Raw genomic sequence first — 27,243 nt, 5'->3', positions numbered from 1 at the left:
TTGTTTTTTTTTTTCCTGTTCCACACCATCTTATCACTTTTGCAGGTAGAGGAAGGAAATATAGATGAGGAGGAGGTCTGTGCACTTCCTTATGTGTTAGCACTGCAATCATTTTGTCTTGTGGATCCAATGCTTTGTGCACCAGCTACCAGTCCATCCCTGTTTGTTGTAACCCTTCAGCCATATCTCAAGAACCAGGTGCTACATTGTATCTGTTTTTCAGTTGTGTTTAATATAGAGTTCCCTTTTTATAAACTACTACGTTAGTACTTTAAAAGTTAGGCTGATTCTCCTTTTTGCAAGTTTTGAGTAAATCTTTAGGCATTGGATTCTTTATTCCTTTTACCCATTTTAATTTATTAAGGCTTGTCTGATTCATCTGCTGCAATCCATTTGCAATTCAATGCCACTTGGTCCTTTGAATTTCTGCCAGAATATAATCGGATTTGATGTATGATGAAAATTTTTTGTGGGTGGGATTAACTAAACCTTTTAAAGCGTGTTACAATCCTCAAACACTAAAAACTATTGTGTACATGCTAAATGTTGTTCTATCTTTTATGTTAAAAAGGTTGAATTAGATAGAAATACTTTGTGCATTTATTTTCTTACGTAACATGACTTTTAGTTACACTTTTTCTGCAGCTTCTGCTTGTTCTTTGGCAGCTTCATGACAACTGGCTTATTAAACCATTCAACTTATTTAGGTTAGATAGATTCATTTCCTTCTAAAGTAACCGTTACCATTCATGAGGAAGTTTTTAGACTTTTGATACTCAGTAGCTGATAACAATATAGATGGTCTAAACTTATTACCTATTAAATATTTAGTGGGGAATGTCTTGCAAGCTATGTTCATGCTTACAGATCTTCTGAATTCTTGTATCTTTGAACTATTTCTTAGTTCAGTTCAGTACTTTAACAAAGCAGATATGCTTCAACGATGGAAATGGGCATCGAAGCACTTAATAATTCTTTTGTTTACACTTCAACGAGCACTAAACTGGATTGGACTTACAAGGATCTTGATATCAATTGACCTTTAGATTTCTCTTTTCCAGAAAAAAATGATCTTGTTAGAGAAATGCTTAGTATGTTGTTATGCTTGCTTTAAAATATCTGAATTATCCAGAACGCTATCCTTATGGCTTTTCGTCATATGTATATAGCAGATTTTTTTACATTATTTGGCACTGATTAGTCAGGGATTTGTTTTGCGTAGGTGAACAATAAATCAGTTGCTCGTTTGCTTGAATGTATTATCTCGATTATTGATGCTGTCCTACCATTGCTTCGAAAGCCACCACAAAGTGTTATCGAGGAACTTGTACAAGACTTGAAACACATGATAATTCGGCACAATTATTTGACCGTTGTACATACATGCATCAAGTGAGCTCTTGCGCCTTGCATTTCTCTACTTTAGTTTTCTTCTTACAGTTCTATTATTTAGACATTGGGAACTTGATATGTTTTTATGATTGTGGTACGGTTTATTAGCTTGTATGATACGCCCTAAACTTCAAATGATTTAAATCTTTTGGTCGATTGACTTTTCATATGTTTATGTCTTAATTATTCTCATTTAGCATACCTTTGATGATTGTTCTTTTGCTTACTGATTGGCAATGACTGCTTTATTTGATCGTATGTCTAAATTTTTGCTAAACCATTTTTTCAAATTACCTTACCATTATTTTAAAAAACAGAAATATTATTGCAATTTGTAAAAGGAATAGTTATGGAAAAAGACTGGTGACAGAAAAATCGCAAAACTATTACTGATTCTCAATTCCAATAAAATGCCTTATACGCTCAACAGAAGATGGTCATCTCCATGAACACCTACGCTTGTCTGCACCATGTTGATGCTTAAAAAATGAACGGCAAACACTTATTGTGGTCACGTAGTGTATATTGGTATGAAAAGGTCACGTCATAAATTGCATTACAATCGTCACATCAATTTATTCGACGCTATCACTGTATTTATGTAGTTGTATACCACTCACTAGATAGGAGAAAAATAATAATTTAAGAACACACACAGTCATGAAGAATGTAAAGGTATTATGTGCAGGAAGGCTAGCAAATTGGTAGAGCCATTAAATACATGATAAATTTTTCACTGGCATTACTCGAAGCATAAGGAGATAATTGTTTTCTCTGAAATTGAAATAAATAATTAATTAGTATTTTAGGATCTCATATATCTAATTGAAATCCCTCAATTAGCATGTTTTTCCCGAGCTGACCAGAAAGATGGACTAGGAGCAAAATAATACATGTGAATCCCTCATTCATCGGCTTACCGCACTAACAAAATAATTTATGTCAGAACAATTATGTGGGAGATGAATATGTTTTTCAATCATATGAATGGTATTTTTCGCGATCAATTTAGAGAGTATCACCCTTTGATCTTATTTTGTTGATATGATCCAAAAGGGTATTGTGGGTTTGCATCCCATTGTCCCAGTTTGTTTTAAAATATTCAATGTGTATTTTTGTTGAGAGACATATATTCCTTTTTTTGAACTCATGATTTTCGTACCTATTAAATATTTTAGGGCTTTCAGATCTTTTATTTTTAATCAATTGGCTAAGATCTTTTTTAGTCTCTTAATTTTTCCTCATCATTGCCAGTTATGATAATATCATCAATGTAGACAGCAATCATGATAATGATTCTACCAGTGGGTTATTTGTTTAGTAAATGTGTGATTAGGTTGTCCCTGAGAGTATCCATTTTTGTTAATTTTAGGACTAGATCTCCCAAACCAGGTTCTTGTAGATTGTTTTAGGTTATTGATGGACCAGCGGTCAAGGATGTGGTCCCAGGAGTGGGAGGAAAGGGAAGAGAATTAAAGGAGGGGATTAAAAAGGGAGGAAAATTAAAGGAGGGTATTGCATCGAGCTACCCGGCTTGAAATAAATAAATTTATTTTGTTAATTGCGGTCAGCTCATCTGGCTAGTTCACGAGCCGCTCGAGAAGAGGCTCGATAAGCTCGAAATTAAATGAGCCAAACTTGAACACGAACCGAGCTCGAACATGGAAGTTTAAACGAGCTCGAACTTGAACAAATGTTCAAGAAGCTCTACGAGCTTCGAGCTTGAGCTTGAGCTCGATTCTGACAGACGAGCCCGAACTCGAACAGGCCAAAGCTCGGCTCAGCTCGGTTCGTTTGCAGCCTTATCAATCCTCAAGAACTCTCAAGCTCTCCCAAAACACACAAGTGCAGAAATTTTCATCTAATCATTCATTCGTCTCAAAATATAAAGAGGGCTTTAAATAGCCACTTACAATGAGGAAAAAATAAAAGACCATCATGCCCTTAGGGCTTACGCATACCTAGGCCCTCAAGTGAGAGTATAAATGAGAAAAAAACAATAATAACTCATAATACAAAAATATAAACTAACACAATGATAATTAAAAATAGAGTGGTGCAATCATGTCCATAGATCGACGGCCACGCCTCTGGTAGACCCTCCATGGTCGGATGTCCTCATCACATCATCTCTCCATTCAAATATTTTTAGTGCCTCCTGAATGTTGTTGGCGATATTCATACTCGAAAGATTGGTTGTAAAATCATGAACCGATGAGATGAGTTATTATTGTAAGAGATCTATTTATTAATCATATACTTTATACATAACTTTCCTATGAGTAATTAGGATATCCAGGTTAGAATTGGTGTTTTCTTAAGAAGGATGATCGAGCTTTAAACAAATTGGTTTTGTTGCGGATAAATAGTTGGTTTACTAATACTTATTTAATTTCTCCAACGTTTAGTATAAATCATGCCTTTATATTTGATTTGTTTTATGTGACCTTGAGAATTTTTAGTTTAAGAGTCATTGCCACTCTTTTAAGTTTATCTTCTATATAACATAGTAAATAGATTGTGCTTTTTAATTTGCTGTTAAAGCTAATTCTAATGCATGAACTGAAGAAAAAACCAAGCCAACTCACTTGCGTTGCCAAAAGTCTTAAACTTGCAGAATTGACTTCAGTTTTTATATTTAAAGTGGAAGAGTTTCAGCAGAAATGTAAATAAAAAAAATCTGAAAACGTTAAAAAAGTGCATCTTCTTTAATATTGCCTAAAGATTTGATGGCCTTGGATAAAAAATTAAAAGTTATTTCAGGTAGGGGTGGGACATTTAGTAACAATATTACGGGGTGCTAATAATGACATCAAAACAATTGAAATAGAAGTGACTTCTTTCAAGATGATGTGGTTCCATAAATTATGACAGAGAACACGCCCTTACAAATATCAAGGGGTGCTAATAATGCATCAACAAAATATAAATAGAAGTAACTTTTTGCAAGATAAATGTTATGCCATAAATCATTTGCTTTAGTGATTTATAATTGTTTAAACAATGAACATCTCTTTGAATACAATTCATCTCCTTCAGCATAACTTACGTATTCTCAACTGCTTATAATTAGAATTTTCTTGTCTGGGATGCTAACTTTGGACTGCTGGAATATGGTTTCAGATTAAAAAGCTATCCCTAACATTTTTTTTTTTAAATGTTAGGTGCCTTTGTTCCCTTAGTAGAATGACTGATAAGGGTGCAGGTTTAGTGGAGCATCTGTTTCAGATTTTCTTCAGGCATCTGTGTAATCCCAATTTTGATAACAAGCAGGTAATGGTCAATGGATATTATGCTTATTATGAAGTTATTCTTATTTTCTCTTTAATTTAAAAGCAGTTTTTGTCTCACTTCAGTAGTTCAGTCTATTTGTTGCTATTCCAGTTGTGTTGTTGTCTTGGAGCACTTGTTATTTTTAGAAAGTATATAAAAATATTTTTTTTATTGCATTAGGTAGTATACGTTACTCTTATTTATTGTTTGGCCACTAGTTCATGTAAAGTATAATTGTGCATTTCCAATGTGGTCTTAGGTCATGCAAAAAAAAGTGTTGCATTTAGTTTATAGATGCTTTAAGCAACACTAAATATGCAGCATGGACATGATGGACCGGATGGACCAGCTGAGTCGGTCCAACCAATAAACCTGGCCCAACAAGGGGGGCCAATCTAGCTGATTGGAAGAACCCTATGGGCTCCACTAGTTTGGGGAGTTTTTTGTTTGGGGGGGTCGGGGGGGAGGGGTGCTCAAAGGGGATTAATTCTACGCGCAAATCGCGGGATGCGACTCACACGGCGCCGAATCGGCGCGATTTCGGCAAGGATTCGAGGATCCGCCGGCTGCAAGGTGTGTGTACGCAGGATTTTTTTTTCATTCTTCCCCTTTTTTTTGTTCTTTGTATATTGGTCAACAATGACTAATCTCAAAAAAAAAAAAAAGCTATGAGCATTTTTTGAAGACGACAATTAATAGAAATAAACTATTATAAAGTCTTACATTATAAAAATTATATATATGCATGAACCCAAAATTTTTGGGTAAGGTCATTTGATGATATGATAATGATGATTATGTAGATTTATGAAAAACTGTAAATTGAGCTAACGGCACCTACCACTAAACAAACAAAGTGAGTATCAAAATTCAAAAGTTAAAATGCGGCTGTCTGATTGATTGTGTAGTGAAATCTATTATTTCTTAGCTTCTTCAAATGCTTCGCTTTACCGGCATATCCTTGAAGGAATCATGCTTCTTGGCATTTGAAAGAAAGCTGTTCCTCCATATTTCTTGATGGATGAATCCTATCCATGCCCAAAACCAGAGTTTAAAAGCAAGATGTTCATGCAAATCATATGAAAGTCTTAGGCACAAGTGCGAAGTTTTGGTCAGTATTTATCAATAGGATGCCTCACTGCTCATCGATGTTTGGGGTGATCAAGAAAAGTGTGGCAGCACAATCAGTGAGGTGTTTCTCACACAGGAAAGCCTCAGTAGTTTAGAAATGAGTGGAAGTTGTAAATACAAAGCAACAAGCACACAAGGAAATAGATGTAGCAGAATTGAGCTATGTGGAAATAACCCCACCAGGGAAGACTGTGCATCTAAATCACAGAGAAGTCCCGGCAAGAAGATAGACCTAAGACAATGCTCCACTTCAGGAAACTAATTTTTTAATGCACAAAAAATACCCACCATCACATCCACTTTTACCCACAATGGCTAGGCCACCTGACACCAGAGCTAAGCTGTTTATTGTTTTAACTTCAGGCTATAGTTTCATTCCATTTGGTAGCTTATATGGCTAAATAGGATTGGTTCTTGCTTATGTTGTGTGTAGCCTAATAGATAACTACCTTTGTCTATAAATAGGTAGCAATGTTTGTAATAGGGGAGATTTTTAGAGATAATAATATTTGAGTTTTACTCTATTGTTTTGGGTTTCTGTATCCTGAAGGATTTCAGGTGGTGATCCCCTCCCAAGGAGTTCTTGGGTTATGCGTGGGCTGCGAATTCCTGCAACTCGCGTATTATATTCATCGCCGCGTCACCCCCCCCCTTTCGCCGGCGTCATTTGGTATCAAAGCCAACAGGCTCTTCTTGTTATGTATCCTGAGAATTCCTCAGGTGGTAAAGAGAAGAACCTGACAGAGAAGCTCTGAAGGCGATCCAGCAGTCGCCAAGCATCCAAGAAGCATGGTGGCTGCAGTCCTTCGTTCACAGCGCCGATAGTCACCTTCTCTTTGTTCTGGTGTGTTTCTTTGTTCTTGTGTGCGGACTTCAAGACAACAATTAGAAGACGGATTCCTGTTGTTGTCCAGTTGTTTGTTTGTTATCCAAGAAAAAAAAAGAAACCTCAAAGGAAACAAGAAGCAGATTATTGAATTGTGCCCTGTTTTGTGTGTTTACCTATTTTTTCCGTTTTTGCCTTTTTGGCTCTTTGTATGCTGAGACGTTCTCAGGTGGTGAAGCCCAGGCAAAGGAGGCAGAAGAATTTGCGGAGAAGCTCTGAAGGGTGTTCAAGCTGTCGCCAAGCATCCAAGGACGTTCCAGTCGTCGTCGTTTCTCCCATCCCGTCCTAATCTTCGGTGGTGAATCGTCTTCGGTGGCGATTCGTCTTAGGTGGTGAATCGTCTTCGGTGGCGAATCGTCTTAGGTGGTGAATCGGCCTCGGTGGCTGAATGGCCTTAGTGGCGAATCAGCCTCATTATCTTCGGTGACAAACGGCTTCAGTGGTGAAAAATATTGATGTCTTCTCCAAACTATCACCTCCAAACAAACAAGTTAAAGAACTGTAGAACTACATCTAGCTTTTGCCGGTTCATCCTCCATAACCATTAACGAACATCCTGTTTTCAAGAAGCTTCGCCTCTGAACAAGAAATCCATGTCCTCTCCTTCACTCTATGCTTGCCGAAAACAATTCTTGAAGATTGACTCAAAAACAACAGGTGTTCCATCCTAGGCGGGTTCCAAGACAACAATTCCAAAGGCTAAGGGATGTTCTTGGATAGTGGTGATACCGAATGTATCTGTTAAACTGTCTTTGATCTACATCTCAACCAGCCATAAAAATTCCTGTTTTCTTTCTTTCCCTAGCTTGTCCGCTAGTTTTTGTTCTACAGACAAGAATTTCTGCAAGTCAGAAATGATGCCGCCAAGAAGAGGATCATAGCCATACCACAACAAGGTTCAATTGGTGGTATTTTGAAATTCTTAGCAAGTTTACAGCAAGCACATTGTCAAGAAGTGTCGTGCAAAGATGTCGCCTCAGAGAAATTAACAAAGATCCATACAAGATTTGCTCATGGAAGATCTACAATGGGAGATACAACAGCGGCAACAAAGATTGACAAAGCTCGAACAAAGGAAAGACTTAGTCCACCTAGAATGGGACTTTGATGGCATTCATCCACGAGATGATCAGATCTCTTCTATCTACGAAGATGTGTTTGACAAACCATCTCGTCAGTCTTCCACCACATCTATGATCAAGTTTAGGTTTGAAGGATTTGAAGATCCGTTGCCGAAATCATCGTCTTTGCCTCTCTACGATGATCTCGTTTATGACATGTATGATGGCGACATGTTTGGCGGAATTCTTGACTTTGATGAACCCGCATATGCTGGCGATGAGAGCAAGAAGGATGCTCAACCGGAGTTATTCATGCATATCATTCATGATAAGGCAACAAATGCTCTCTCCCTCATTGATAATGGAATTTATATGAGCAAACTTGACCACAACAACCACCTTGGTACTGTCTTACATTCCGACTCAAAATCCTTTTAGACGATCGCTGTGGATGACAATATTTACATAGTTGATAAGTTTGATGTCAAGTCCAATTCAACTCTTGAAGAGTGCCATTTGCAGGTATTACTACGACTCTAGCTTATGTTGAAGTCTCTTCTAGACGGGGAGAATGACACCGGGTGGAAATATCCAGACCGGTTTAGCCAACCAAACCCGCCTCCTTGTGGCCAACCGAATATCTTCCTATGAGCCTGAATTTCCTCCTACCCTGGTAGTATGACGCCGGAGCTGAGCTGTTGATTGCATTAACTTCAGCCTAGTTTCATTCCATTTGGTAGCTTATGTGGCTAAATAGGATTAATGCTTGCTTATGTTGTGTGTAGCCTAATAGATAGCTGCCTTTGTCTATAAATAGGTAGCAATGTTTGTAAAAGGGGAGATTTTTAGAGTGAATAATATTTGAGTTTTACTCTATTGTTTTGGGTTTTTGTATCCTGAAGGATTTCAGGATTCTTGGGTTATGCGTGGGCTAGGAGTTTCTGCAGCCGCGTATTGTATTTACATAGTTAATAAGTTTGATGTCAAGTTCAATTCAACTCTTGAAGAGTGCCATTTGCAGGTATTACTACGACTCCAGCTTATGTTGAAGTCTCTTCTAGATGGGGAGAATGACACCGGGTGGAAATATCCAGACCGGTTTAGCCAACCAAACCCGCCTCCTTCTTGTGGCCAACCGAACATCTTCCTATGAGCCTGAATTTCGCCCTACCCTGGTAGTATGACGCTGGAGCTAAGCTGTTGATTGTATTAACTTCAGCCTAGTTTCATTCCATTTGGTAGCTTATATGGATAAATAGGATTAATGCTTGCTTATGTTGTGTGTAGCCTAATAGATAGCTACCTTTGTATATAAATAGGTAGCAATGTTTGTAATAGGGGAGATTTTTAGAGATGAATAATATTTGAGTTTTACTCTATTGTTTTGGGTTTTTGTACCTGAAGGATTTCAGGTTTCTTGGGTTTTGTGTGGGCTAGGAATTTCTGCAGCTCGCGTATTATATTTACATAGTTAATAAGTTTGATGTCAAGTCCAATTCAACTCTTCGCCAGCGTCACCACCAAAAATTTTATGGCCATTCAAAAACTGTTGGAGGGAGTTAAAGTATTTCTTAGAAGGATTAAGAAGAGAGTTGTAGGAAGCTGGAAGACTTGTAGGGTGTTCAAGATTGCAATATATGCGAAAAGAAAATTCTTGATCTACTCTGTTCAGAGATGCGCTATTTCTTAGCAGTATCCTTTGTCCCAACAATATCTCTGGCCTGTCTATCATATCTTGTCCTTTGTTTAATGGTTGAATGTGTGAGATGCCATATGGTTTGTTTAATGTGTGTCCTAAGCTTGGCATGTATTTAAATTGCATGCCATGAATCACTTCCCAAGGATCCAGGGACTTGTTTGGTCAATGAGCTGGGATAGGTTGCAGAACTCCTTCAAATATTCTTGTAGCATTACAAGCTCATATTAGATACTACACATTGATCTTTAGATTATTGTTGGGTCGAAGTCCCTTTTATTTGTTAGTCCTTGCCGCTATTGTGGTCGTTAGTTTTATATGCATGAGAAGCCATTCAATTTAAATAATAAGATAATCAGCATTTGACTGTTTAAACTACTGTTAAGTAGAGAATAATTTTTATGCGTTAAGCTTGATTAATGAAAACTCCATATCATCACTATCAACAATAATACTTTTTATATCCCGACTAGATGGGGACCAACTTATGTGTCCCTCTTCACCACTGTGCGTGTCAATTATTATTAATTTCTATGACCATATTGTCAACTAAGCACAAATTCCTATAAAATAGGAAAACTCCTCACACCTGAACACACACAACCCTCTCTTCTGGCCTCATTTTAGCTGTGATAATGAACATATTGGTTAAACTTGTTACTTATGTGTCAACCAAAAAAAATGGTGCTACTTATAGGATACTAGTATAATTGCACGTGCATTAAATGTGCATTAAATGCACATTAATAAAAGTTAAAATTTAAATAATATTATAAAATTTTAAATATTGTTTAATTAATTCAAAATTTTTTATAAATATCTCAAAATTATTTTGAGTTTTTTTTTTTAAATATTATTTTTAAAAATAAATAAAAAAATTAAAATAGTTAAAAAATACATCAAATAAGCATTATTTTTGAAAAGCAAAAGTGATCCCAAATAGGCTCTTCGCAAATGCAACATAGTTAATAAGCAAATTCTTAGCACAACAATCAAGAGCATATATAGATGTTTTTGTGCACATCTATGACCATAAATAAAGTTACAAGCTACTTTAACCTTTGTAGAATCTATCAAAATAAATATATATTAAAAAGTTTTCAAGTAGACATTTTAAATAACAATAGTTTTAGAAGAAATAATTTTAAAACAATCATGTTGATGTTCCTGATTCTGTAGCAAGTTACTTTTGGTTAGCTTCTTTTCCTTATGTCGTCATTAATTCTTCTCAGATATGTATGGAATGTGGATGTGATGCATGCTAGTGCGATCTTAATCAATTTTTCTTTGACCTTTTCTTTTACTAAACAGTTATTGCTTTCCTTTCCTTCAATGTTCATTTCTCTCAAATATTTTCTTTGTTTTAAGCTTGCATTTATCGTAGGCTTCTCAATTACTCTTTTTGAACTTCTTCTAACACCTTTATTGTCCAACATTTTTTATCGATTAAGCTTCTGCTTTACTACACTTTTTTTAACATGTAACTACGTTTGGAACTTTAATAGCATATGAAAATTGGATATCAGCATTGGATATCAGCATTTATGAAAGTTAGAAATGAATAAACATATAATTTTGTGCTTATAATTTTTGTAAAGATTTTCATAAATTTCTCTGAAAGCTGCAGGGATTGGAGCGTTCTCTTTTTTGTATTGGAATTCTTCTTAGATATGGCAATGAATTCATGTTCAGTAGCAATGACCAGCAACCTCACATTGTCCAAGGTCTTAAACTTCTTAAAAAGTACCTTGTTTTAGAGGATTTTGGTTTGAAAGTCCGAGCTTTACAGGTGTGTCTTCTTTTCTGTGTTTTTCTGCTTTTCTTTCCAATCTTACTCTATTTTGCTCGGATTTGGTCATCATGTTTCTAGTTTTTCAGGCACTAGGGTATGCTTTAATTGCTGAACCTGAGTATATGCTGAAGGAAGATATTGGGAAAATTTTAGAGGGATCACTAGCATCTGATGTTGATCCTAGAATCAAGGTACCAAAAATGTTTATTTACTGGCCATGCTCCTGTATTTAAAAGATATATGAATTATTCCTATGCCCAGATGCAAGCAGTTCAAAACCTGTATGAATATCTTCTTGATGCTGAAAACCAACTGGGGAATGATGGCATCACCAAGTCTCGGATTCAAAGTCCGGAATACGCTAAGGTTAGTGTTCCTGTGGCTGCTGGTGCCGGTGACACGAACATTTGTGGAGGTATCATTCAGTTGTACTGGAGTCTCATCTTGGAAAGATGTTTGGATGTAATTGACCAAGTTCGTGAATCCGCTCTTAAGGTAAGAATTTAGCATGTCTTTTGCGTCCTCAGTTGAATTTGTTAATCCATCTCCTCTTGGAATTAATTTTGGCTTGCTTTATTCTTGATGCAGATTGTTGAAATTGTTCTTCGTCAAGGTCTGGTTCATCCTATGACAAGTGTTCCTTGTCTTATAGCCTTAGAGAGTGATCCACTAGAGGTGAACTCAAAGTTGGCTCATCAGTTGCTTATGAATATGAATGAGAAGTATGAAAATCTCTGATACAACCTTTTCCCCCACCCCCTTTATATTAGTATGGCATGAGTATATTGAGCAGTGCATGTGCATTTGCAGGTATCCTTCATTTTTTGAGTGCCGTTTAGGTGATGGCCTCCAGATGTCATTTAAGTTTATTCAATCTATTGCTAAGAACGTGGGATCAAATAATGCAAGAGGAAAATTTGATGCTGTTGTTATTGCTCACATCAGGCAGGGGATATCAAGAATATATCGGCTTATTCGAGGCAATCGTATTTCAAGAAACAAATTCATGCACTCAATTGTGAGAAAGTTTGAGTCTGGATATGGGTATATCCCATCTGTATCATTTCTCCTGTAAGTCAATATTATAGATCTTTTTCATGATTTACCTTAATAGACAATCGGATTCAAGATGACATTTTTATTTGCTTCAGATACTGTACAGAAATTCTTGCGACTCTCCCATTTACAACTCCGGATGAACCTCTTTATTTGATTTATGATATTAACCGTGTAATTCAACTAAGAGCTGGGGCAATTGAAGTGAACATGAAAATGTGGAGTTCCTTAGGGCAGCAGAGTGCTTCTATTGAAGTTCCTGATGCAAGGAATGAGCTGAACGAGGACTCTGAAGAGCACAATATCTCTAAGAAGCATCTGGCATCATCCATGGAAAACACTAGTGTTCCTACAGCAGAAACCCTGCAAAAGTTTCAGGTTATCCTCTCTCTATATAGTTTTTCAGTTAATCAACCATTTCCTCGGTTCCGTGCATTGTTTTGACTTCATTATGATTATTCTGTCTAGCATTACGATTTTTCTGTTATTTGCTTGCTTTTTTTCCAGGAGTTAAATTTCAATAATTTTGTAACTTTAGATATTCCCTTCTTGTCACTATCTTCTCCATTTAGATTTCAGCATTTGTTTTTCAATAATAACTTCTGTAGAGTGGGCTTGCCAAGAGGCAGGCCTAAAATGATTTCTAAATTATTTAGTGATATAGAAATTTCAGCAGACTAGTGTAGGCACGAGAATTTTTTTGATGTTTTTTTTCTTTTACAGGCTAAAAAAGATGTATTGTCCTTTAACTTTTGTTTATCTAAATTTAAAGAATGAAAAAAAAAAAATATTGTTTGTCCTGGTTTAAACAATTATTTGGTTTAAAAGTTGGGGGGGGTCAAAATTCAAGCCTTCCTGACCATAGGTTGTGTTGCACTATGCGCGATGAGTTTTTGGCAGAAGTATAGTTATTCTATCTGTTATCGTTCACAGCAAATTAGTTGTTCTGCTCTCCAGCATCTACTTTAATAGATGTTGGCAAGCCCAACCAAGTTCATTATGGGATCACTTTATATCCTTGTACTGACCTCCAAGTTTTCACGTATAAATATTTTTCTTAGAAGATGTATTCTGTTAAAGCGCTCATTCTGCAGCTTGTAAATCTTACATCTATGTTAGAAATATATTTATATTTTAAATAAAGAGTCTCAATTTTAATTGACCCACTTGCTTATTGTGAGCTTGCAATTTATAGGTTGATTGGCAAGATTCAACAGCCCTGCAGTTACTTTTAAAGCTAAAAAGACACTTAAAAATTATGTATGGACTGAATGATGCCAGGTGTCAGGTAATCCTGCCTTAATTTTTTTTTCTTTTTTTTCTTTTACTATTAAAGTTCTATGGAAACACATGTTTAGGTTATAAATTTTTTTTTTGACTTGAGTTATGTTTGAATCAAAAAATCAGGCTTTCTCTTTGAAGGAGCATCCAAAGGCTGGTGAGTCTCTTGCCAGGCAAAACATTGCTTTCAGTGCCAGTGATGTTTCTACTAGTTTGCCCAGCAACTATGACGACATGGTTCAGAAGTACCAGGTAGTGTATTGCACTGTAGTAGCCTTTCGAGCTTTCATGCTTGTTGTTTAAATTTTAAATCAGTTGACGAAAGCAATTTTTTTACATTTTGGTTGGGCATTAAATGCAATTCACTAAAAATAGCTGCTTATGAACCTAGGCAAGATCCAACATAGAAAAACCATCTGTTCAGCACACCTTTAGTAATGTCTGGTATAAGTTTATTACGCTAGTGTATTTTGTGCAAAGAAATCAGTTGGAGCTAGAGGTGATGAGATGCATAAGAGTACATTGGTGTAGTATATTGACCAAGAAAAAGTTGGCTGCTGTAATTTGGTATAGATTAGATTGAACCATGAGCTAAATCCTGTACTCTAATCCCCCCAAGAATAGACTGTGCTAGATTCTGGTTCAAACCATTCATGCAAATGGATATGCCAGATTGTTTACCTCTTTTTTAATCTATGAAATTGAGCACTTGAGGAAATAGTAGTCTCATGGTTCTAGAAGGCATTTGTCTGTTGACCTGTAATACAAAAAAACCAAAAAATATCGTATTTGTCTGACGCCAAAATCATCTTCTCTGCACGTCATTTACCAAAAAAAAAATTCCGTATATCACGATTTCCGCATGAGTTAAGACGTCTGGCTACGAGGCTCGCACGTCTACGTCGCATCTCCCACGACGCTCTCTACTACTGATTGATGCCCTACCTCGTCGTTCAAAGGCCGAAGAGACGAAGCTTTTGATTCTTCCGCTCGCGCTCTTCTTCCTCATGCGAAACACTCTGCCTCCTGCGACCGAACTCTACTTGCTCGTTGAAGCCCCTACCCGAGCTCCACTCCAACCTTCAACCTTCGTCTGCCCTTCTCAAAGCCGACCGAATACTCATGCCAAGCTTGCCTAGCTGATCGTAAATCAAGCCATAGCTGCCCTTCCCTGTTTCCCTTTTTACCGAACTAGACGCCTCCTTCAAAGACATTCCTTCCTGTCGGATACGAAGTCACGCCTCTTCACACTTCTCTGTTCAATCGGATATAACAACGACGGTTGGAGCTTCTTGTTGCAAAGGTAGCCACTTTTATTCCTTTTGTTTGCCTCTTCAGCCAAATCCCATAAATCTTTAAGGAAAAAATAGGGAAACGGGGGCTTTAACTTGGTGTGAGATTTGATAGCTCCCTAAATCCTCTATTTAATGAGATTTAGCGTAAACCCTGCTCAAATTTTGTATTAATCTTGCATCTAGACAGCTGCTTGACAGGATTTAGAATAAATCCTATTCAAATTCGAAATAAATCCTGCTTAATTTCTGCATCCAAACAACAACAACAACAACAACATCAAGCCTTTATCCCACTACGTGGGGTCGGCTACATGAATCCTTTTTCTCCATTGTGTCCTATTAAAAGTCAAATTCTCGTTTAAATCTAATAAAGAAAGGTCATTCCTAATATTTTCTAACCAAGTCTTTTTAGGTCTACCCCTACCTTTCTTAACATAAGTCAAATCTAATACCTCTACTCTCCTAACCGGGTCATCGCAAGGCCGCCGTTTTATGTGACCAAACCATCTAAGGCGACTTTCTCTAATCTTATCTTCTACTGGAGCTACTCCAACCTTTTCACGTATATGCATCCAAACAACATATGTATAAATTAATTATAATTAATTATTATTAATCATAAACTAATTATAAGTAATTAAATTTAATTATTTTTCATTATAATTAATGATTAATCAATCATAAATTAATTATAATTAATTAAATTTAATTAAGATTAGTTATTTTTTAATTATAATTAATCATAGATTATCTATAATTAATTATTTTTTATTATAATAAATTTTTTATTAATCATAATTAGTTATAATAAATGAAAGTTAATTATAATTAATAAAAAAATGATAAGAGAAAAAAGAGAAAGAAAGGAAATATTTATGTCGTCTCGATCTACGTGTAAACATTGTTGACACAATCGTCATCACCCTAATACAGCCAACGATGTCGCCGTCGACCCCTACGTAGGTATAAAATTTCAAACCCTATCCTCGATGCTTGCAGCACGATGAGCAATCACCCATGCGCGCTTTTTTTAATACGGTGGGAGGAAATTTGTCACATTGCTTACGATGAGGCAAGTAATCCTTATACACGCTTTTTTTAGTACGGCGGCACAATATTTAAGTATTAGTATGCGCCTCAGTGCTAGCGAAGAAACAATTGTGCATTTTCAAATAGGTACACCTGAAGACACATGCACGCTTTTCTTGGTGTGGTGGGATTGAAGACTACGGCCTTGGTGTCATCAGACAGCGACTGTGCACATCTTTCTTAACACGGTGGGAAGGCTATGACTCCCCAAATTGCCCCCAAATGGGGGATATGTCGGGATGTTACCAAAATTCAGACTGTAATGCACAAAACTTGAACAACAAGGAGATCTAACTTGAGCAACAACATAGTGGACCAAAACTTGAATAAATGCGCAGTAGACTTGTATGAATGACAGGGAACCAAATTCAAACTGAATAAGCCAGGGATTTGAATTGAATAACAAGAAACTAGACCCTAAACTTTAAAATGCACAATAATAATCAAAATATAAATGAAAAATAATAATTTTGATTATTCAAAATAAACATCAATTCGCAAGAAGGGTACTCGCAATGAACAAGACTTCGATGCACACGCGTAATAAATAATAATCAATTTACAGCAATTACACGAGAAAATCAATCACCAACACCAGCAAATACATGGCACGCAACGAATGATGCTGATGAATGTAATGGACCCCTACAACAATCCCCACGTTGTGGAATACACCGTACTTGCAAGCGACAACAGCCGACTGTAGAATGCACCGGTGTCTCGTACTTGCATCAATGATGGCCTTAATGCAAGCAACAATTTTCTTGTAGATTGAAAGGATGACACTTACAAGTAATAGTTTAAGACATGTCATGCATACAATAGTTCACATAAAGGCAACATACCCTAGATGCAGCAATACCTTGTAGCCAACAATTAGCAGCTTGCACACAACTTGCCACCACAGACTAGCACACTATGCCACTTATGAATGATGACGGTGGACTTAACGCAAGTGTAATAACTTCCCCACAAGCACATTCAACCACACAAACGTCAAATGATTGATCATGCAATGAATAATCGAGCAAGTGCATTTGAAGAAGTTGCAAGCAGCTGCAAGCAACTATCTAGCAAGTACACCAGTATCTTGCAAGTAGGGATGGTTAATTTGCAACAAATGCAAAACACCCGGAAGAGATTGTAGGAAGCCCATCAGGTTACAAGGACCTACCTATGAACAACATCAAGCAACTGCAGCAGATATCAGGTTACCCCTAAAGTTGACAATAATGAGTAGATGAACAAGTGTGATTGATATGGTTTATTTGTGGATAACAACAGTTGGTATATCGCGAGTACAGTGGAGCCTCTTTGGACACAAATACATACAATACTTACAAACAATCATAGGAAGCCTGTCAAGCTATAGTAACCCACCTATGGGTGATGATAAACAGCATGCTATAGGTGCAAACACCTAAGGGATATTGTAGGAGATCCGTTGCACCTGATACATGCTGCCAATCAATAAGTGCAGTGAAATCGGCTATAAATGCATGTCACTGGTGGTCGACAGTGGCATACAGACAAGCACATTGGATAGGCACCTATAAGCAACGATGATTGAGATCCTGCAAGTACAATAGGTCTCACATTAAAATAGAAGTACATTCACCTTGCCGGAGCTGAAAACTTTGCTGATCAAGTATAATTAAAGTCCTTTAATTGATATTTTCAAAGACTCTGACGATGATAATTTGGAATAAAGGCAACTTGACATACAGAGGAAACCCATTGATACAACATCAAAGGAAGACCCTGACTATGGAAGGAAGTATGTAAAATTGAATGATTCTGTAGAGTTAAAGAATGATCAGTTGAAAAGTTATTTCATCTTATCATCTTTACATAGATATCGAAGGCTTCCGACAACTGGAAGTGTCTGCAAAGCGATGTAAGAAACCCGTTGATCTGTTGCCAGCGGAATGCCCCAGTTACGACATCAACCATGCGAAACTAAATGATTTTATTAATGATTCTGTAGAATCAATGAATGAGCAGTTTAAGAAGAAAAGATGTCTCATCCCATTATCTCTTCAAAAATGTTGTAGCTCCCGAAAATATGCTGTGTCGTTCAAGTAAAGACCCGGAGATCAAACCTCGCAACTTAGTGTCCCACATTTGCATCATAAACACATAGAATGGGCCCCTCAAGTACACTATTCTGGAGCCGTAGGAGAAGCTTCTATGTACCATGTGCATATCAGATACTAGGATGTCATTGTGACATCAAAGATGACTTTTCACTCCGTCATGTTCATACTTTGAGGAGAATACATTGTGGTGAATTAAAGACAATGAGAGCCAACGGTGTATTAGCCGAGCCTTCGATCTCATCATCTTATGATACCTCATCTATCATAAGATGACCTCATGTCGTTTAGATGTTTCTATCCAATCTAAACAAGGATCGGTTGATTCGTGGACCTGATCTCCCGAGGAATGAGAAAAGGGAGCTTACATTAGAACAATGAGGTGTCTCACGGCAATCAGATAACAATGCTACGATTCACCTGTTAGCAAAAGTAGGGAATCAGTAGTAAGGACCATGGGTCATTAAAGCGCAATGTCAAGCCACGGGATCTGCAACATTCTTTCAAGCGGATAGAAGACGTGTATGAGCTTCCAAATAGAACGTTACATCCAAACGACGGTTGCCTGCATGACCGATCAGCTATAAATATTGCAAAAATGCCCCCGTACAGACATTACAATATGTATACACACAAACACAAAGAAATGTATATGCATTCATACACTAGCATGGGACCCAACGAGCATAGTGCATGCACATATGTGACGTCAGAGGATATTGCGCGAGTCAATAAGTGAAGTTAAGTTTGAACATGATCCTTCTATATAGGTCAGTAGAAGTTGACACGGTTTGAACTATCAAACAAATATATGGTCACATCGTCAACAAAGATATTTATTTTAATACGTTCATATTAGGCCTTCAATGCCCATAAACAAAGAAAATTCTCTAAAAATGTATAAAGCCTACGAAGAACCTGATTTTTTGTCACTAAGTAGACAGAGTCGACAAAGTTCAAAGCATACATGAAATTTCTCATAAATACCCCGATAATGATCGTATTGAATGCTTATATCAACCAAAGGAGGTCATATATTTTCAAATGTCGTTCAAACGCCCACAAACACTACAAAATTAAAAAATTCAAATACAAAAAATATTAAAATCTGAAATATTTAAAATTTAAATTCAACCATCAAACACTTAAAAACCCATCAACCTTCCCAACAGTTTGTCGAGGTGGATAAATTCATATATCACTTCAGCTTACAAAAAGCTAATGTCTAGTCGAGAATATTAATATGATCAATTCTCAATCTATCTATTGCTAGTAAGAATGTGACACATGTCCTCTAACCGATGGTTTTGTCGCTAAATGACATCACACCATAGTCTTGCCACTAAATGGCACCACAGGTAAGCGGTTATGATCAGGACCCTCTGAACCAGTTGTTTTTGCTGCAAAAATAGCACCATTATATTATGGTTATGGCCAGAGCCCGTATGCTCCCCAATGACACTAAATCCTTGAGATGTGAATCAATATGATATAATCGATAGAGCATAAAGCCTTCTGTTAGCTAAAGTGGATTCAAATTTATTTGACAAATACTCACCTCAGGTCTACAAGGTACCCTTGGATGATGCAACACATGGCTGCCGACAAGGATCCTTCTGTCAGGTTGGGTCAACTACCTCCTCTGACTAAGTAGACCATGATCCATGATGGACTGAGACGATGAAACTATGGGATCTTGATCGGGTTTATTATCCATTCCTCCACCATCCACTTTAAGTGTAAGATGATGAAATTTTTAATTTTAAATAACATTCAAACACCTAAACCAATGCTGCTACTACACGCTGGATATCACATATCTAAGGGTACAATCATACCTGTTAACGGCGAATGGCACACCATGGCGCAAAGGTCCATTTGGAGCCATGGCGCATAGCGCACGGCGCGGTGCGCTCCATTTTGAACATGGCGCAAACTATATAAAATTTATAAAATAATGAGCATGAATATGAAATATCATTAAAATGAAAGACAAGCTATCAAAGAGACAAGAATTCACATTTAAAGTCATCACCCCTTCCTCCTCTCCTATAGAGTCCAATATCTCCCAATCAAAGCATGCACTCATGAAGAAAACTTATACAAAGCATGCACTCATGAAGAAGCAGACTAACACTAACAACTATTACTAAATATAATGAATACAACAATATGCCAGGCTGCCGGGGGTCCAAGGGGCGCTGCTCCCTGGTGGGGTTCGACCTGAAGTTCTTAAGTTCTCAAATTTTATTTGTAAGAGTAATTTTGAAGTTCTGCTTATTTTTAAAGTTCATAAATCATTTGTATGGAAAGATACCTAGCGGTACTGAGCATGTATCGAGTGGTACCAAGCATGTAAATAGCAGTATCGAGCATGTACATAGCAGTACCGAGCATGTACTTAGCGATACCGAGCATGTACCTAGTGGTACCGAGCATTTTTTTTAATTTTAAGAGGTGGACGCCTCTAAATCATAGTTGCTAGTGAAATACTTCAAGTAGCAATCAATAAGAACCATACATGTTAAGTTGTAAATTCTTGTAAAAAATATATTTATAAGTATAATGAAATTTAAAGACAATTTGACGCGCTATTTTGCGTCGTGCGCCATGCGCCATGGCTCACACGTGACGCACCTACGGCGCCATGTTCATGGCAAGGCGCATGTGTTTAAAATAGTGCACGCTATTTGCGCAAAATAGCGGCGCCATGGTGCACGACGCACTATTTCATGCAAAATAGCATCGTAGGTGCGTCGCGTCATGAACCATGCGCCGCTTTGGATTTTGAATCGGCGTAACTATTATCCAAAGCTAAAGCTTATCAATTTTGAATGGACCGGTTACCCGACCAGTTCCTGATTCAATTGGTTGAATCGATCGGTTTGGTTCGATTTTTAAAATATTGCTTCTTTCATCAATCTAATTTAAGGGAGTATTTTTTTATGATTGATTAACAATTAGTGGGGCATTTCATATTGATAACAGTTTTGAACACAAATATCTGCAACGTATTCATGATTAACAAAAAATATCATTTCATAACCTGAGTCTTGAATAGGGATTTATCATATAATAACTATCTTATCGTGTAATACACTATATCTGTTCAGGAGAACCGTCTAAGTTGTACCACTTTCATCCATATCAATATCCTTTTCCAAATCATACACGTCTCTAGTCAGTACCAATTTGGGGTGAATTCAACATATACATGCTTTTATTTGTAGTTATCATATTTTTTGCATTTATCTCATCATACATATATTTGTAATAATGGAAGGGATTGCAATAAAATGAATTTTATCTAACATCTATAATGATATGAAGACATTTAGGTAATAAAAAGAGAAGATTCACTTGCATTTTTCTTTGGCAAAATTGTATGTTAACATCATCAAATGCTTATATAAAAGACATCAATAATGCATTAAATTCAGTAACTATAAGTACTGTAGGATGAAAATATAATTACTCACCTTAGTTCCTTAATTTCGGTAGATTTATTGTTTTAACTTAATATATATAAGATATTCATGTTAATTAATTTTATTTAAACCATATGTATTTCTCTTTCCTAAAATTTGATCTCATTTTTTACATTTTTCTTTCATCCAAATATATTATACATAGTTTATACTTTAATTAAAGTACATAAACTATAATTATTGTCTGAAAATCTTTAATCTAATGTTTTGCATATCATTACAACTATACTATTAACCTTTCAATGCTACTTTAAATATACTTAACCTTATTTTTAATTTTTTTTTCCTTTGCTCTTAAAATTTTATTTAAATTTTTGGCTTTATTATTTCTAGATTTATTTTTATGACAAAAGGCAAAGCTTGAATCAAAATTTCCTTAATATTTTCTCATAAGTTTTAACTAACCAATTTATTATAACTTCACTAAAATAAAGCTTATATGTCAGTCAAGTGTTAAAAATCTTGAAAGCGATATTATCACATAATAATATTTTTAACTTTCTGATTTCATGAAATAAATTTATTAGATTTATGTTTTGTGTACACCCTTGTATGCTCATTTTCTTTTTTTTCATCAAATTTCCTTCTTTTCCTTCTACTTTTTTTCTCATTGGCACCAAATTCCTACTACAACAACAACAACATCAACATCAAGCCTTTATCCCACTATGTGGGGACATGAATCATTTTTCTCCATTATGTCCTGTTAAGAGTCAAATTCTCATTTTGATCTAATAAAGAAATGTCATTTCTAATATTTTCTAACCAAATCTTTTTTAGGTCTACCTCTACCTTTCTTAATATAGGTCAAATCTAATACATTTACTCTCCTAACCGGGTCATCAGAAGAATATAATTCCGAATTCCTAGTCACCAAATTCCTAATTATATCTACTCACCAAATTCCTAATCAAAATAATTTATTTTAGGTCTGGCAATAAGGAGAAAGAAAATAAATTTTACTTAATTTTCTTACATTTGTTTGGCCCGTACACGAAGTTACAAATCCTCGGCTTCTATTGTTCAGCCTCCTTGCACTTGATAGATATAATTTATTTCTCAGTTGATCTATTTCTCCATCTTTGCACGTAATTAAATAAAACTGACCCTTCGTCGGTTTACTCGAATCGACATTACGTTGAATTTTTTAGCTCTTTACAAATGTTTATCTTTCCACCATTTACGTGATATAATGAAAAATGAGAAAGGAGTTGGGTATTAGGAGAGAGGAGATTGTCTGATTCCACAAAAAAGTGATATTAAGAAAATTAAATCTAAACCTATCTAAACTAAATCCAATCAAATCGTTAAATTTAAATCTAAACCTATCTAAACTAAATCCAATCCTAATAATTTATCTTAAAAGTTGAAATTATCCAGGATGAAAATAGGCTGAACTATGATAGCAATATGGACAAAAGTATTACGGCAAATGTGAATGTTTAGAATTCAAAAATATTTTCAAAACATTTATAGACTTTATCCAGATTATTAGGAAATAACTTTGCCCACATTTTAATGTTTTGGTATCTGTTGATTTAAATAAGAAATTTACGCAAAGCTCAAGGATATCAGTTGTAAACAGATGGAGGAAAGGAGGCTAGTTTGCTGGTTTTCTGGCCAAATCAGAAGCAAATGGGGAAAGAGAAGAGAAGAATGGGAAAGAATGGGATCGATACATAGAGTGAGTGATAAGATTAGGGGAGTTACGAAGTTTGGCATAGTACTGTGCAACCTTATTGCTCATCTTTTTTGTTGGCTATAGCGATGAGGAGGAGCACCATTTCACACTTTGTATAAATGATTAAACTACTAATCATACGAGTAGGTGACTAATAATCAATTAATAATGTAAGGCTTCATCTCTAGTTATGTACTTATTAATTAATTCCCTTATTGTTATAAGCAGAAAATTAGTATTTTTTAATTTAATTACTATTTACATAATTAGTGGTGTTAATAGCAATCATTAATGTAACTTGTTTCATTGTAGCAAAACTAAATTCCTAAATAATGCCTTACTACCTACTAATAGAGGAACTGAAGCTTTTTTTGCCAACCAAATCTCTATTCAAATGAAAAAACTGAAAATTCTGCAAAGCAGCACGCCTATTCCTTGATTCACAAAGAACGGTAATAGCTCGTATGGTTAAAGAGTTGGATTCTCCTTCTTTGTATTGCTCGGTTAAATCTATGCAACTCACTTATAATGTTTTTTTATCTGTCAAACCATTCTCTTCGGCTCTTATTCCTTTTTTGGGCGGCAACGTTACTATTGATTTTGCGCTTCAGGAACTGAAGACAGCACTAAAGGAAGATACCATGGATTATGCGACATACACATCTAGTGTAAAGAGGAAGCGCCCCCCAGCTCCAGCCCCAGCACCATCTCTGGCCCCGGCTCCATCCCCCGCCCCGGCTCCAACTCCAGTCACTAGAAGCTCTAGAAAAACTATCCAAAACAGAGCAGCACGTAAGAAGGATGATGATGACGACGACGACGATGATAATGACGACGACAATGATGATGATTTCAGTGATGAGGAATGGACGGGTGGGCCCCGGAAGCTCGACTACAACGGTGTAAATGGCAGCGTAGGTCGGGTAACCAGGCAACGGGCTTTGATGTGTAGCAACTGATTATAATAGCTGAATGTACATTTTATTAGGAAAGAAGGAAAAAAAAAAAAAAGAGAGAAAAATTGTTGATGGGGGTAAGAATATTGTCACATAGAAGTGGTTTATTCTTTGTAGTTAGTCTCTAATTTTGGTGGAGCACTTTAGTCACCTGCATTTGTTTTCCAGGGACTATCTTGGTTGTATATGTTTCATGCTCCATTTTCAATTTCAATGAAAATGCTTTTTCTATGCTTATCATAATAGAATTTAATTCTGTATTTTAGATTTGACTGGTTCATAAAGGAACTAAGGCCTCCATTGTTTCGGCGTTTTTTCTCCTATTTTATTTAGAAACAGAGATTTTTTTTTTTTTTTGTCACTGTTTGGTTGAGACGCTTCTATAGAAATATTTTTTAGATAATTTTATTTTTCTGTTATTTTGAGAAATTTTTTAATATTTGCTTCTTAGTTAGAAAACTCAAATAGACCATAATGTATTTTCTATAAAGAATATGAGAGGATAGCTGTTTTCATTGGTTAGTAAATGTACTGGTCGTTTGCACTTGTTGGTTTACCTATTTACTTGTTTGTTGAATAGATAATTGGCTAATTTTGGCTTACAATACTTTCTTAACCATCCAATATGAAATTAATCATTGGTATTGTTGATAGTCTTATCCTAACAAATTTTTGGTTTTTTATTCATTATTTTGGCATTAATTTTATCTTTGGATTTGCTTTTCTTTTGTTTATTGTATATATTAAAATCATGGGAGCATTAATTTATGCTCTATATATGGAGAAATTATTTTGTGTGGATGTCAGACGATCCGGATGTCAATTAAAATGTGCCACATCACTCATAACCAGCAGGTCCCAGCATCGGTACCAAGCAAAAAAGTGATGTAGCACATTTTAGTTGGCCTCCCGATAATGTCTGGTGTCCGCACATAATAATTTATCTTAACATGGCCTCTTTGGTTCATGACTGCAAAAAATTGTTACTTAGGCTTCGTTTGGGATGCTTTTTTCTTGCTTCTTAAAGTGGCTTTCTAGTATAAATTTTAAAATCTTTGTACTAAAAAGCCGCTTTAAGAAGCAGCAAGAAAGCTGTCCCAAATGAAATCTTAGAGACCTATAGACCGTTTGAACTGGAGCGATTGTGGAAGTAAAACTAGAAAATGTTTGCTTGCAGTATCAACCCTATACCATTTAGGGTTTCAGTAAGATAGAAAAAGATAAAAGAATGACATTGAAAAGACATAGGAAATATAAAATGGTTATCACAGGGGATTATGACTTAAAACTGGGTGATTTTGATGTGAGGATTAGATTTTTTTATGAATATAATTTGAAAATCAATTTATAAAATGATTAAAGTGATCGTCTTTGTGGGTATCTTGAAGCAACTGCAGGATCAAAATGATCTTTTAATATAGTAAAAAATTATTTTGATCTTCTATAAAAAATAAAAAAAAATTATTTTCTATTTTCAAATATCAACAAAGCATATCTTCCAAAAATCTCTAACCATAATTTTAAATAATTTCTAATCAACACCACCATCATCATTAGTTATATTCTAACTATTTGACACCAACTTTATATTATGTAATCTTTTTTTTTTTTTTAATTCATTCCTGCTGATAATTTTTTATAAGAATCTCTGATCTACTGGTTCTTTATTCGGCACACCAACTATCTACAGAGCAATCTAAGTAAATAATCAGCTTTACTTGGCTTCGTGATAGAGCTTCATCATTAGCTTAAATTAAAGAGAGAGAGAGAGAGAGAGAGATAATTAAATTTTTTTTTTTTTATTTTATGATATACAACTTCTGTAAATCATAAAGCTAACTCACCCTAAGCATTCTGTGTTTCATTTGTTTCACTAAGGCTTCGTTTGGGATGGCTTTCTTAATGCTTCTTAAAACAGCTTTTTAGTACAAAAAATTTATTTTTTGTACTAAAAAAACTACTTTAAGAAGCAATAAGAAAGCCGTCCCAAACGAAGCCTAAGAGTCCATTTGATGTGGTTACAGATTGTGGTAAATGTTGTATAAAGCTCTTGCGAGAAAAAATAACATTTTAATAGATTATGTGAATAATATAAATACTTTTTCTAAATAAATCGGATGACAATTTTCTTATAATTATGACATTTTAAAATATCTGTTTATGAAAAGCAGTTTTTTATTACAAAAAATTTTAAGAAGTAGCAAGAAAGTTATAGCTAAGCGGAAGCATGACAACGATTTGTAAAACAAAACAGTGAGAAAAGTTCTCTCAAACAGATCATAATACTATCTCTCGTAAGAGTGGGAAAATCCTGATAGACCATACAACGAAACAATGCAGCTCATTTTTATGAAGAATTCATCATGATATGCACATGGAGCTTCTAATTGAGAGGTCATTTAGGCTTCGTTTGGGACGGTTTTTTTATTGCTTCTTAAAGCAATTTTTTAGTTAAAAAATTATTTTTTTTTTACAAGAAAGCTATTTTAAGAAGCAGAAAAAAAGCTGTCCCAAACGAAGCCTTAGTATTATGATTGTTGCATGCTACAATATATACTTTGAGGAGAGGAGTTTAAAGACCAGAGAAAGAGCAAAAGATAGCTTATTTTAAATATTAAAAAAATAATCAAGAAAAGAAGTTTTATTTTTCAAATCTTGAAAAATGAGTAAAATAGTCTAGAAACTACTTTAAGGGTGCTTTTGGGACTGCGGTACTGCTGATTTACTTTATAAAAAGTTATTAAATCATTATTTGGGACATTGCGGCAGAACCACGGCAGAAAAAATTTGCGGCGCGTGGTTGCTTCCCGCGACCATTCTCTGTCTCCCGCGGTCCGCTGCGGTCGGCTGCTTTCGGCAGAGAAATGACAAAAATCCCTCTCTTCAGTGCCTTTTAAATGCCAACGAAATGAGCCTTCAGGCTTCTCTCCCTCTCTCGTTTCGTAAGCCACAATCCACGCCAACTTCGTCAAAGCCACGACATCCTGTCCTGAAGCCGACCAACACCCTTCCTCACCTCTATACAAGGGCGGAACACTTGTGTTCCCAGGGGGGCAATTGCCCCCCCCCC

At 35.8% G+C, this 27,243-nt stretch overlaps 1 protein-coding gene across 4 annotated transcripts in view; it reads left to right on the top strand.

Moving 5' to 3' along the window:
* The window catches only part of LOC110097769 (sister chromatid cohesion protein SCC2), a 47,132-nt gene extending 22,649 nt beyond the window's left edge, over nucleotides 1–24,483 (top strand). For 3 of the 4 annotated variants that reach the window (XM_028700030.1, XM_028700031.1, XM_028700032.1), the window contains 14 exons: nucleotides 46–198; nucleotides 646–707; nucleotides 905–1,028; nucleotides 1,223–1,392; nucleotides 4,557–4,665; nucleotides 11,067–11,228; nucleotides 11,318–11,422; nucleotides 11,493–11,726; nucleotides 11,820–11,953; nucleotides 12,042–12,302; nucleotides 12,383–12,665; nucleotides 13,483–13,575; nucleotides 13,695–13,820; nucleotides 23,829–24,483. In XM_028700030.1, coding sequence (XP_028555863.1) covers nucleotides 46–198; nucleotides 646–707; nucleotides 905–1,028; nucleotides 1,223–1,392; nucleotides 4,557–4,665; nucleotides 11,067–11,228; nucleotides 11,318–11,422; nucleotides 11,493–11,726; nucleotides 11,820–11,953; nucleotides 12,042–12,302; nucleotides 12,383–12,665; nucleotides 13,483–13,575; nucleotides 13,695–13,820; nucleotides 23,829–24,176 — 2,364 coding nt within the window. In that variant the 3' untranslated portion in view covers nucleotides 24,177–24,483. The remainder of the gene's footprint in view (nucleotides 1–45; nucleotides 199–645; nucleotides 708–904; nucleotides 1,029–1,222; nucleotides 1,393–4,556; nucleotides 4,666–11,066; nucleotides 11,229–11,317; nucleotides 11,423–11,492; nucleotides 11,727–11,819; nucleotides 11,954–12,041; nucleotides 12,303–12,382; nucleotides 12,666–13,482; nucleotides 13,576–13,694; nucleotides 13,821–23,828) is intronic. The other variant, XM_020824321.2, reaches the window with a different exon arrangement.
* The last annotated feature ends 2,760 nt before the right edge of the window (nucleotides 24,484–27,243 follow it).

Source organism: Dendrobium catenatum, unplaced genomic scaffold (assembly GCF_001605985.2).
Source record: "Dendrobium catenatum unplaced genomic scaffold, ASM160598v2 fragScaff_scaffold_1434, whole genome shotgun sequence".
Taxonomy (NCBI): Eukaryota; Viridiplantae; Streptophyta; class Magnoliopsida; order Asparagales; family Orchidaceae; genus Dendrobium; species Dendrobium catenatum.
Note: the sequence above shows the minus strand (reverse complement) of the source record. Positions and strands in the feature narration are given on the sequence as shown.